Source organism: Fundulus heteroclitus, chromosome 5, assembly GCF_011125445.2.
Source record: "Fundulus heteroclitus isolate FHET01 chromosome 5, MU-UCD_Fhet_4.1, whole genome shotgun sequence".
Taxonomy (NCBI): Eukaryota; Metazoa; Chordata; class Actinopteri; order Cyprinodontiformes; family Fundulidae; genus Fundulus; species Fundulus heteroclitus.
Genome location: NC_046365.1, coordinates 42,208,892 through 42,221,989, shown reverse-complemented (window position 1 = coordinate 42,221,989; position 13,098 = coordinate 42,208,892). Strand labels below are relative to the sequence as shown.

Here is a 13,098-nt window from a genome sequence, read left to right as displayed (position 1 = left end):
TTAACGAGACAATGATTGGATCGGCTTTGACGACGGCGTTAAATCGATACGATTCTCGATACATAGTTCACGATACAATACAATTCTCGATATAGCTCAGCTTGATTTGAAATGACTCCAATATCGATCTTTATTTCTTTCAAGTTAATGCTGTCATTTAATCACAAAAACCAGCCAAATATTATGTTTATGTTCAATTTATTGAACACTGATATATTAACAGGAATATAAAGCGCATTCGGTTCAATGCATTTAACGTGTCACAGAAACCAAAAAATGTGCCCCAACGTCTGATTTTAGGGATGAAGGCGCTTCTAAAATCCTGTCGGCCGTTTTGCAAATTCATCTCACTTCCTCGCTGTGAACAGCAATGCTTTTCAAAAACATTGATATTAATCTTTGTATCTATTTTTATGCCCTACTGAAAACCCTGCTGCCATTTCCGACATCCTGCTGGTCTGAAGCGAGGTTTTCTGCGGTGACAGCAACCAAAACAAAACCACCGAGTAGACAGAACCAAAGCAGCACACTTTGGGTTTCTGCCTCCCTTTACGCCCAGATGGACCATTTTCCATTATATTAAGAAAATACCAGTTTTCTTTCTGGTTTTCTAGTATTTATCCGCACCACCTTGAAGTCCGGCCCATAAAAACACTGACACTAAACCGATATCTGGTATTAATTAAGGCCCACTGGCCTGAAAGGTTGAGGTTTCAGTGTTTTCAGGAACAGCCGCCATGAAAACACCCAGAGCCTGCAGAAAAAAATCCAACTATAAGCTTCACTTTCACAGAAAATACTCCAAACGTGTCTGAAAAGTCAAACTTGGGTTTAAATTCATGCCTGGACGATCCAAACATGAAGCGACGGCCGGATCAGAACACCACACACCCATAAATGCAAAGTTTAATGCCATGAGAAACACACATTGCTGTCATTTTGGGTTCTGAAGCTGCATATTTGCTCCTAAAGAGAAGAGCTGCCAACATCTGGCTGACAGCTGGATCCCAGCAGAACATCCCTGGGTCCAAGCAGGGATGTTCTGCTGGGTCCAAGCAGGGATGTTCTGCTGGGTCCAAGCAGGGATGTTCTGCTGGGTGCTCTGGGCTCACCTGTGTCCTGTCTGAACTGGTGCATGGACTGGAGGTCGATGATGTACGGCGAGAGCCTGCTGTCCACCTGGCCGAGGACCACGCTCCCTCCGCGGGGGTCGCTGCTCCGGATGGCCGCCTCTATCTGGTGTGAGACGGCGGGGCTGTAGGGCCGCCACCGGCCGTGCTCGTTGAGCCATTCCCACACCACCACGGCGGAGGCCAGGAGCATGTTGTTACTGGTGGCCCTGCGGGGGGAAACCACAGTTAAAGCGGGGGTTCGCTCGCTGAAAGACGCGCCTGGCAGCTGCGAGGCTAAACGAGAACAAAGCGGCGTTTCTGTCCCGGTTCCGCGGTTTATCCCACGCCTCCGTGGGGTTATGTCCCCACTCCGGGTGAATAAACACATTAAATCAGATAACGGTGGAGGTCGGGGAGCGGCGGGCCCGGTGCCTTACATGGAGCCGCGGCGGAGCTAGCACCGGGAGGAGGCGGCGCATTCTTCCACACGGTCCCGGGCTTCTCTCATGGCAGCCGGGCGAAGCAAATCACGGACCTCCCCCCCCCTGCGCGCCCGGTACTACCGGGGGATCCCCGCAGGCGGAGCAGGCAGGTCAGCGGCCCGGGGTTCGGTCTCCTTCTGGCCGACGCGGCTCCTTCCAGGCGCGCTAGCAGCTTCCGCGGCGACTCGCTGGCTTTCCAGCCCGTCCTCGGAGGCCTTCGGAGGGGCAGAAATCTCCGCGCTGTCGTCAGCGACGCGCCGCCTCCGTGCCGTGGGTTCCCCCCCACGCCGCGGGATTATTCAGAACCAGACAGCGCCGGGCGCAGAACCCCACGATCACAGTCCCTGTTTTTATTTGCTTTAAAAAATTAAAATAGATTTTCTGGTTATCTGCGGGCGCAGCAGAGCGACGCGTTCAGCGCATTAATCCGGGGAGGAAAAACTGGTCCAACCGGTCCGGACCCGGGGGACACGACCCGACACATGCAGCCCAGACCGAGCCTTTGTTCTCTGCTGCACGAGCTCAATCTATCTGTGTTTATTTATTTATTAATATTTATTTTATCACGTTAAAAGCGGTAAATGAGCGAAACGTTCACCTGTTGGTCTCCTGCGTCCTCCCTCCGAACCCAAGACTTCTGGAGCAAACTTTAACGAACTCCTTCATGGGTTAAATCCACCCTTTAGGCTCCAGCATGGTTCCGTCTGGCTCTCCCCGTCCTCTTCTTCACACAGAAACGCTCCTTTATTTTTTTATTTTGCTGAATTATCTCAGATATAGAGAGAGAAAAGCCCTCCCTGTGGAGTTAGGAGGAGAAAAAGTGTGTCTCCATGTTTATTCTATCCATTCGCGTCCATCTTGGCTTCATTGTAACCCAGAAACATCCCGACTGGATGTGAGGGACTGCGGAGAGGAGAGCAGGACAACAGCCGCCCCCCAACCACTCAGCTCCCTCCACTCACCACGCCTAGAAAATCCACTCGGGGAGAAAACACGGCAATCAACAGCTAGCAAAACAGCCAGTTATTTTTATTTGATTTGATTTGCGTTGCAGTTTTATCTTATTTGCTGTTCAGCGCATAATGCAAATAAAGAAAGTGATCAAATATTTAGCATGAAATACATTTTTGTTCATGTTTTTTTACTGAGTCGCTTGCTGCAACGTTTGAAAAAAAGTGGTGAAATGCTGCCACCTGGTGAGGACATGCGGAATTACACTAAAGGTGGACACGAAAGGTTCGGTCTGCGGTTCGATTTGAAGAGCACATTGTCTCCTGTTTTTAAACCCAAATAAACATTTTAAGCAAACAATGCCTCAAATAAAACTAATATTTTGTTTCCCGTTATGAAAGTTCTTATAGAAATATGATATAAGACTGAAGCATCTCGGGCTCCATAGCTCAGGGGTTAGAGCACTGGTCTTGTAAACCAGGGGTCGCGAGTTCAAATCTCGCTGGGGCCTGCGAATTTTTTTTTTTCTTTTTTAATCATTATGACCTATATCGTTAAGTAAAGTTTCAGCGTGTGCTTGGATTAAATGTTTTGTTAAACTGGGCCATACAACTAAGGCGTTGCGTTTGATAGGAAGTCCAATAGGCTCTGACTTGAAAATGAAAAACTTGGTCAATTTAATAAAAACTTGTTTGACCTGCCAGGTACATGAGAGCTACGTTAGTAGTTACTGTAATTAGTAATTCAGACAATTAAAGACAAAGAGATGAAGATAAAAACATGAATGGAAAGGAAGACTGGAGTATCCAGATTTGTTATTGCTGAAAAAATGTGTTGATTTATTTTATTTGTTATGATTACATAAAAGTAAAGACAAGAAAACATATTTTTTTTTCCAGAATATTATTTCACATTTTTGCTTATTTGTCCAGTATGGCTTGGAAAGTGAGCTACTATTATCCAAGGTGAATTCTCTAATATGAAAGAGTATTTCTAGACAGACTTACACTTTTTTGTCATTTAACTGCACATCTATTCAATTCAATTCAATTTCATCTATATAGCGCCAATTCATGAAACATGTCATCTCAAGGCACTTTACAAAGTCAAATTCAATCATATTATACAGATTGGGCCAGATTATACAGATTGGTCAAAAATTAAAAAATCTAGTATGTACATTTGGGTGAAGCTTTGTTGCAAGGCTCCAAAAAAAAACAGAAGACAGAAGAGAGGTAGTATATAATAAATATAGTACAAAAATAAAATAAAAACGACTTAAAAGTAAAACATATAAATACTAAAGAAACAGAAACTGAATAACGACATTGTGACATTTGTCATATAAAAAATGTACTGGATTTTTCGGACTATAAATTCTACTTAATTTGGCACTTTTTTCATATATCAAGTTTAAATGGTAATTCATCTTGACCAGTCTTGGATTGTGTGAAATAAATAAATACTCCGGTGTGATTTATTTATGTTTTTTCCTCTTTATGACACATTTTTTTGACTGATGTGACTAATATTACAAAGCGACATATAGTCAGAAATATATGGTATATGTACATAGAAGTTGGCCTTCCTTGGGATTGTGCAATCCCATGTTAACTGCGCTGGCCTCCGTTCTGTGAATGCATCTTCCTGTCCCTAGATCATACATTCCATTGTTCAAACAGTTATGAACTGATTTCCTATAATTTAATGTATGTGGATTACGAATTGTGTTTTGGTCATCATACTGTGTGCAGGTAACATATTTTCGTGGTGCTAGCCGATTATAAACAGCAAAGAACTGGTTGTAGGTGAGGCCGGCAGTTCCTTGGCCTCTAGGCAGGGGGCGCTCAAGGAGCACCGCTCCTGATCCTAAAAATGTAGAGTGACAGCAAGTTATGGATGCTTTATTACATCCATAACTCTCAGAAAGAGTTATGGATGTGAGTGCGGATCTCTCAGAAAGAGCGCCGCATGGACTTCATTTATAAGTAGAGGTAAGACAGCGATAATTATTCATGTTTTGTTTTCGTAATGAAATGTGCGTAATGTGGGTTATAGTTTTTAAATGTGTTACAAATGCAGACATCCATCATAACTCAAACTGTTACCAATCAAATGACAAAATATTTAGTCTTATTTTTTTTCATCAAAATATCAATATTTTGTCCATGTCTCCTTCAGCACTTTGCAATGAGTCTACTCTGTAGATTGTATATCATAATCAGAATCAAGTTTAATCGCCAAGTAGGTTTGTTGAAAGAATTTGACTTGGTATTGATGGTGCAGACAAAAATAAAAATACAATAAAATAAAAATAAAATGGATATATATATATATATATACAGAAGCTATGTACACTCAGTAAATTGTGCGTTAGTGTAACGCAGAAGCTTGTAAGCTTGTCCATATATTTGTAAATCTGACGTCAGTGCCTCACCAGCTGAGAACCCTACCGCACGTCACTGCTGTCTGTTGACCCTCTGTAGAAAGCGGTGAGGAGAATTGTTCTTCTTTCTGAATTATAAAGCATTTTCTAATAAAGCTTATTAAAAAACAACAAAAAGAAAGCAGTGAGGAGGAGGTTTGCTCTTCTCTTCTCACCCAGCGCAGTAAGTGCAGACGCTGCTGTGCCGTCTCCAGAGAGCAGAGGTGTGGAGGGACCAGGTAGCCTACCTGTGTGAATTTGTTGCTGCTGTCTCGAGTCCTCAGCGTCCTGAAAGCAAACCTGAAGTTTATTTAACAAACCGCCGCTCAGACAAAGCAGACTTTAAATATGGTCAGATTATACGATTTCTCCACGTCCAGGGGAAAAACCGGTTTTTCTTCCTGCATTGTTACATTCTCATCACTGCTACACTTGATATTGTAATGTTTTCTTATTTCAACTGCTATCTCGTTACACTGTTGTAAGCCGTATGCAACGGAACAAAGTTTGTACAAATCTAAGTTAGCAGAGCAGTTTCCGTGGAAACGCCAGATCACGTGACCCCCTGAATCCACACGTGGTGACGGATCAGCTGGTTAAATGTGGGCTGCCGTCAGCTGCAGCGAGTACAAACACATTCACGAGTTGACGCGTTAGGAGGAGAAGTTAGAAATAAACTCACCAGAACAGGACTGGCGTAATGACGGTACCGGTTCCGATACAAAGAGAACCGTCAGAACACGCAGGATTCCACGTCAGAACACGCAGGATTCCAGTGTTTCTGTGACCATTTCTACAGATCTTCGCGTGGCAGCAGCAGAGCCCGGATAGCTCAGTCGGTAGAGCATCAGACTTTTAATCTGAGGGTCCAGGGTTCAAGTCCCTGTTCGGGCGAACATCTTTTGCGTTTATCCCAGGTGTGTGAACCATGTCTGCTCATTTACCTGCAAAACGGCTACTTCCGGTTTAAAACAAACAAATTTAGCGGTGCTCTCCCTGAGTCAGCTAGTTGAAGCAGCCATTAGAAACCTTAACGAGGAGCTGTGTAACAACGCATACCAGAGAGAAAGAGTCCAGTTATTCATCCAGGAAGGTGAGAACAGAGCATCTGCTGATCAACACAAACCCTGGAGGTCATGATTCTTAGACTTCATTTCCCAACATTTCACTTTGCTGCCATTCTGTCAACCAGACCGCCAAACCGCTTTTGTTAAACATGGAGGAGAGGGAAAGAAACACTGTTTGCCTCTATTGTAATGCCGTAAAAAGAAACAACGATGAGCTGTGTGGTTTGTAAAAAGCTGGTTAAACACAGTGGAAACACAAGTTTCTATAAGCACATAAAAAACCATGAGCAAGAAATCATCGAGCTGCAGAAATGGAGAGAGGAGACGAAACTTTGCTCATTGCCTGACCGACCCACAGACTGACGTCACTGAGGTGTTTCAGACCTCCAGAGAACATCCAGGTAGATCAGAGTGATCATCTTCAGCAGCAGTTCATGCTAACTTTCAAAGTAGATATTATCTATCATATGTTACTGAAGCCCACACAGAAAGTGGAATTAAGACCTTGAAAGAACCCAGTGCATTCATCCTATTAAAAAGTGTTATTTAAGATAAGATAACATTAGCTAATCCTTTATTTATCCCACGACGGGGAAATTTATAAGAATTAAGCAACAGCCAAGAGCACACAACACAAACAAAATTACATAACGATTATAGCTATAATATCATAAGAGGTGGATTAGAAAACCCCACTATGAACAGAACATTATTATTATTATTATTCAATTGCAATAATAAAGTAAAAATCACAAAAACACCAAAAGGTCAACAGTTTCATGATACATCAAGATAAATATAAAAAGGTATCAATATCCATATCGGCAGTACTGACCATGTATTTACTGGGTATCGGATTGATTAAAAATTCCTGGTATCACACACCTCTTGCTATGACGTCACTACAAGCTGGCGCTGTTTTGGCGTCGGGGGCGGGGCTAAATTGAAGGCCCCTTCATGGGCCGTCTGTTTTTCCGGTACTCATCATCATCCACCTGCAGAGAAGCTCATAACCTCCCAGACAGAGTGACGTTGAAATAGAAAACTATACATTTATAATAATCACAATAATCCCTGAAGCATTTGGTTAAATGCTTACAACTTATTTTCTGAATTTAGATTTTTTTAAGCGTCGCCGCTGGTAGCGTTGGCACCTTGCAGTAAAAAAAAAAAAAGTCCTGGGTTCAAATCCTGGCCCGGGGTCTTTCTGAATGGAGTTTGCATTTTCTCCCTGTGCCTGTGTGGGTTCTCTCTGGGTACTCTGACTTCCTCCAACAGTCCAGAAACACGACTGCTGGGTTCATTGTGCAGAGCTGTGAGTGTTTGCATGATTGGACTGGTGACCTGTGCAGGAGGCGCCTAGAGGTAGGAGATTTTAGTACTTTGTACTCAGCTAAAGTGGTTAAAATAAGGGGATAAATAATCATAGGAAGTCAAGACAAAAAGTTTTTCCTTAACTTTATACTGAAACAGTATATTTGATAGAGCATTGCATAAAACTATTTGCAGTAAAATTATACAAACTAAAATGCAATAGATAAAAACACAAGAAAAATAAATAATAGGCATGTAATATTTGAATGGAAATAAACAATTGCAAGACATGGTTTGTATATTTTACATTGGTCACATGGAGTGAACACTGTGGTATTTTCCAGTAAATGTTCCTTGTAGTTCTTGCTGGTGGTTTTCTACTTCTTCTGTCTGGTTTTCCAGTGAGTGACGCAAATCGTCATAATCAGGATCAGCAGCCCAGAACCGACGGCTGCAGAGTACCAGTGCAGGAAGAGAAACGGGGAGGAGTCTGGAACTGGACACATGTAAGGAGACATAATTAAACCTAGATAAACTTATTCAGCTTACTGTAACTATAAAACAGCATTGTGCTTTATCTTCTTCTATTGTCCTGGTAGCTATAAAGAACAGCGTTCAGTTCCAAAGGCTGGTCTCCACCAGGTTCTGAATAATTTCAATCTGGCCTCAAGAAAATCACAGCGGATTCTCACTGGCATTGATCGTTAATCAAACATTGATCCTATGCAGAAAAGCTGCGTGTGAAAAACTAAGTACACCCTTGTTGCTTCCATGTGATTCAAGAGGGAAGGTAACAGGTGGCCAGCTTCCTAGGAGCAGGAATTTAGGCAGATTGCTGCTCTGAAGTGCACCGGTGTGGCTTAGCACAATACCAGGATGGAGAGACACCAGCAATGAGCTTAGAGAAGCATCCCAGACAATTAAAAGGACTTATTGGAGTTTTATTGCTCACTTTACTTTTATCAAGCATTAGGAGGAACTCAGTAAGTCCACATAAACTGCTAATTTACAGCATTTGTCAATCTCTACAGTATGACTCTTACTCTGTTCACAGAAGGTTTTGCCATCAATATTTATTTATATAAAATACACATAAATCAAGAGTATAAAAGGCTGTTTGGTGTAAAAGCCAGATTGCTCCAGATAGCAACAGATTTTGATCCTAAAGCGGCTCTACAAACAGAAATCAAGGTTAGGTGAAAAAGTGACACCTTCATCGTTGGAAAAGGAGAGCAGGAATGCTTACTGTGAATCCGCGTCCCTCTACCAATCACCACACGTCCGTTTATGTTGGCGATACAGTAATACAGGCCCAGGTCTACCGCTTCAACAGCAGTTATCCTCAGAGCCAGAGAGCGCTTCATCAGACTCACTGAATGACGAGGACTGAGCCGAAACGCTGAAAACAGACATTTTAGCCGTTAGCATGCAACCTGCTCTGCCACAGACAAATCTGACCTTTGTCTCTGGATCAGCGTTTAAAACTCTGCCCTACATTCAACTGGCTGTCCGTCTCTGAGGCTGGCGCGCAGGACCAGCGTCGGCACCAGGTCTGGGTTTTGTTTGAACCACGTTGTGTCATAGAGGTAGGAGATGTTACAGCCCAGAGTGATGGTTGAACCCAAGTGGACATGCTGGACGTCCGCAGCTGGAACGAACAGCATCCAGTGTCCGGACATGGTGGTAAAACCTGGGGGGGCAAACGGGCCAAAGCAGAATCAGTTTAGGCGCTTTTAACCAAACTGCTCGGTTCTTAATAGTTACTGAAGGTGAATTATAATGTTTAAATCATTGTTTCTAACATTAGTGAGCCGTTCCTGGTGTTTCCACTCAGTCAGTGCGGATCTGAATCTGCTCAGTTGAATGTTTGAAGGAGACCTCCTGGTGGTTCTCTGAATGGCTTTAAATGTTTCATTTTATACAAACAACACTAACCTTTATTCCTAAGTTTAAATCTAACTATTCAAACAACCTTTTGACAACTTGCCAAGGAGATTGAGAACATTTTCACCATGAAGGCCGTCTACAGTCCCAGCACATCAGCGTGTGCAAAATCACAGATGCAAAGGACTGGATGCAATATTTGGATGTTTGACTGATAATGACTGCTAATGAGTATTTAGTATCAGTATCAATTTGACATGAAGTAGTTATATGATCCCTCACCCATATAGACTCATGTGTAAATGATGGTAGGGGTGATGGTTACAGACGTGTTGTGTTTAAAAAGTGTTTAAAACATTAATTTCAAACAATAAATTGTCTTTTCCTGCAAACCAAAAATGAAATATTTGCCATCTTAGTTGTTAAAGATGGTTTCATGTTTTCAAGTAGCGGAAACTGTCAGTGAGTAAAATGTTTACTACGCTGTGAAACGTTGGACTGAATCAAATGAGAAAAAACAAACGAACCCTAAAACAACCTAGAAACGCCAACATTTACCTGATAAAAGAGTCAGAGCTTTGTAGTTTTTGTCCCCCAAGTTCCTGGTTCGTTTTTTTCTGCTGCAGTTTTTAGATATTCAATTTTTTTTCTCCTCTTTAAATAAATCTTTGGACTTCTTTTTCCAACGCACTCATTGTTAGGATGGTTTATATACCATCGTCTTCCTTCTATGTAATTAATTCTTTGTTCAGTCCCACACCATCGTGGTTTGTAATAACTGCAGATTTTTGAAACACAGAGATTTAAAGTACATGAGAGCTGAAGTGATCACACGGTGTGGATGTTTACTGAGTCCGCTGACTAAACTTTTATAATCACAAAGTAAAAGTTTCTTTTGTTACTTACAGATGAGGCTAGCCATGATCCAGTCTGCCTTCATCGTCTGTGTTTCGCTCTGTTGGTGACAGCAGTTGTTTTCTTCAGACCACAGTGACTTCCTTTTCACAGCCTGTTAGCCTACTCTTTCCACCGAAAGCCCACTCTGCATGAGCTGACCCCCGTGCCCAGAACCGCTTTCAGACAAGATTTACTTCTTTTACTCGACAAAATCCTGAGCATTTCTAAATTCATGGTTGTGTAAATTTTTTTGGGTGTTTCATTTACAGTTTTTGGATTTAATCTCAAAATAAATGAGCTCTTTTTTCCGCTGGCTGAGCTGGGTTTCGTTGTGCTTTTGTGCACAAGGTGTGAAACGGCTAAACAGGAAGTGAAAGCATTAAACTGGCAGGTATTCTGAGGGCTAAAAAAAAAAAACACAAATGGATAACTGAACTAAATAAGCACAAAGTCAACTCTAAACCAAAAACTTTTTGCTTTGTCTTTGTTAGCAAATAAATAATGGCTGGGATGGAGGATCCAGAAACATTTAAACCAAATATTCCTAGATTTTATAAAAAATATATTTCACCGTTTGCCCAAAATGATCATCTTAGCACATGTCAGTGCAGTCTTGTTATAAGTAAAAGTCAAGCTGTGCCAGAGTCCCCTACAGCAGAGGGAAAGTAGTTTTCTTCTTACCAATGTATGGTGACCTCCAAGGAACAATGATCAGCCATAATCAGTTTGAATCAAAACCTTCTCACTTTGAGGAAACTGCTGGTGATAATCTTACAGCTAAAAGAAGAGTTTTCTGCATCATCAAGATGTGTCTGCTAACGTTGGCGAATCATGGATGTAACACGTTGCTCCGCTGGGAATTTGGTTAATTTCCAGCTTCGTCTGAGAACTCATCTCATCTCTACATCATCTCGAGCGCCGTCTGTTTTTTCTGGCAGCTACAGAACAACACATGGTGTCAGAAGTGGGTCCAGAACAGATTTAGTAAATGCAGTGATGGCTTCTCCTCAGACTGAACAACCAAAGACTAACTGGGAGGTATCTGGTAAGCAAAGAGCAGGTCTGCTAGGAACGTGGACTGGAGAACAAGACAGCTACATTTACAAGACTCTGGACTGGGCGGATGGTGAAGGGGGCCTACTAAGGTGGTGGGCAGCTACATAAGACAGGGGGAGAATAAGAACACTGCCTGTCAGGCAGGTGAGAGTTTAAAGCACTTTATAAAGGATTTAATGTCTTTTAATGTATTGAGTATGCAGATGCAGATGACATGTTAGTTGATGTCATGACTGCAAAAGTCTGTGAAAAAAGGCTGCTAGACAGAGGTGAGGCTCTAAAGCCACAGAGATTCAGAGGCAGCATGATGCAACTAGTCAGAGATGACGCTTTCTCCCAATGGGGCAGCAATAGCAGCTAAGCCTAAAACAGTGATGCCCTTCAAAAAGATTCACAATGTGGAACGCTTTGCTGAGATTTTGAACATTAGTCTGACCCAGAGACTCTCACAAACAAGCTCTCTAATGGATGAAAAGAGGGCAGTGACTGTCAAAGAAACCCCAGTTTAGGATCAACAACACAGGGGGAAGATCTCTGGATAGTCACCATTAACTCACTCTGAGAACTGAAATCCTGGTGCAGGATGTTGTTCTCTATTCTGGTCACAGCTCCAACCTGCTGCAGCAGTAGAGCTAGCAGCTACTGGCAGGTATGGATGACACAGACTGCCATTTGGACTTAAAGTAAGTTACGTTTACTCATGTTACTGTGGTCAACATGGTTACTGGTGTTCTGATGGTTCACCATACCCATCAGCATGGCATACCACAGTTAATGTGCATACACTGCAATTAAACCTGCATAATTGTGCAAACATTAAATTCCAGCTATCATTTTAACATACTGTACCTCAGACTACAAGGGGATATCTGTATTATGCTGCGTGTTATACTACACATTACCTAATTGGATCTCTTGTATGATTACAGCAAATGTAAACTGACGTTTTATTTATTTTAGCAAGTGGAGTTGTTTAAGAATTTAATCTTTTGTTAACGCATTTATTCTGCTATAGGATTGAGTTTTTAGCATTTAGCTCATTTCACCAAAGTGATCAAGATTAATCATGTCAAAATCTGTCAATACAACATACCACTTTATAAACTATATTTACTAAGAAACAACTTCCCATCAAAACCTCATACTCCTACACAAACATCCTGTTTCGATAGAATAGCCTAAACTGACGCATTGAGCTATAAAAATCACTTACTGGTATGCTATTCTGACAGAATATGCCACGACAGAACACCGCACATAATCTAAAAATAGCATCATTAGCGCTAACCAGATGGCATCTAATTACTGCATGTAGGAGTCAATAAGTGGACATTATCTGGTTTATGTGCAGTTCGGTTAAATTTCATTTATATTACACCCATTCACAACACGTCATCTCAAAGCTCTTTAATTCAATCAAATCCTGCAGACAGATTGGTCAGAAAGCCACAGTGGACAGTCGTCTGCATTGCTGATGGCTTTGCAGCAATCCCTCATACTGAGCATGCATGAAGCGACAGTGGAGAGGAAAACTCCCCTTTAACTGGGAGGAGAACCTCCAGCAGAACCAGGATTGCTCTGGAAAAAACTGTTGATGATTAAATTACATAAAATAGGAACTGGAGTTAATATGTTCAAATGGATGAGGGATTTTTAAGTTATAGATGTTAAAATAGGATCTAGGAACTCCTCAAGGGGGTGTGGTTGGTCCAACGCTTTTTTCAGTTATAATTAATGATTTAAAAAGAGAGAGAGATATCTATAAGTTATGGTATGATGGAGCACAGTGGAAAGGAGGAAAAATATCGATAATCTCTGTAATAGATCTGTAATAAGACCGAAAATGTTCAACGTATTTGTATTAGTTTCAGGAAATCTGTGAACCCTAATAGGGAACTGAAGTTTGAAAA

The 13,098-nt window shown here is 41.8% G+C and overlaps 1 protein-coding gene and 2 non-coding genes across 4 annotated transcripts in view; 2 read left to right on the top strand and 1 right to left on the bottom strand.

Moving 5' to 3' along the window:
- The window catches only part of LOC105921642 (E3 ubiquitin-protein ligase DTX1), a 28,437-nt gene extending 25,892 nt beyond the window's left edge, over positions 1–2,545 (bottom strand). Inside the window, exons 1-2 of one of the 2 annotated variants that reach the window (XM_036137621.1) lie at positions 2,193–2,545; positions 1,113–1,339 (exon numbers count right to left, since the gene is read on the bottom strand). In XM_036137621.1, the coding sequence (XP_035993514.1) occupies positions 1,113–1,339; positions 2,193–2,260 (295 nt within the window). In that variant the 5' untranslated portion in view covers positions 2,261–2,545. Of the gene's footprint in view, positions 1–1,112; positions 1,340–1,549; positions 1,946–2,192 lie in introns of those variants that run through there. The other variant, XM_036137622.1, reaches the window with a different exon arrangement.
- A 438-nt stretch (positions 2,546–2,983) lies between these two features.
- On the top strand, positions 2,984–3,056 carry trnat-ugu. Its single transcript has one exon. It is a non-coding gene; the product is annotated as a tRNA-Thr (tRNA).
- Positions 3,057–5,791: 2,735 nt separating this feature from the next.
- On the top strand, positions 5,792–5,864 carry trnak-uuu. Its single transcript has one exon. It is a non-coding gene; the product is annotated as a tRNA-Lys (tRNA).
- Positions 5,865–13,098: the final 7,234 nt, after the last annotated feature.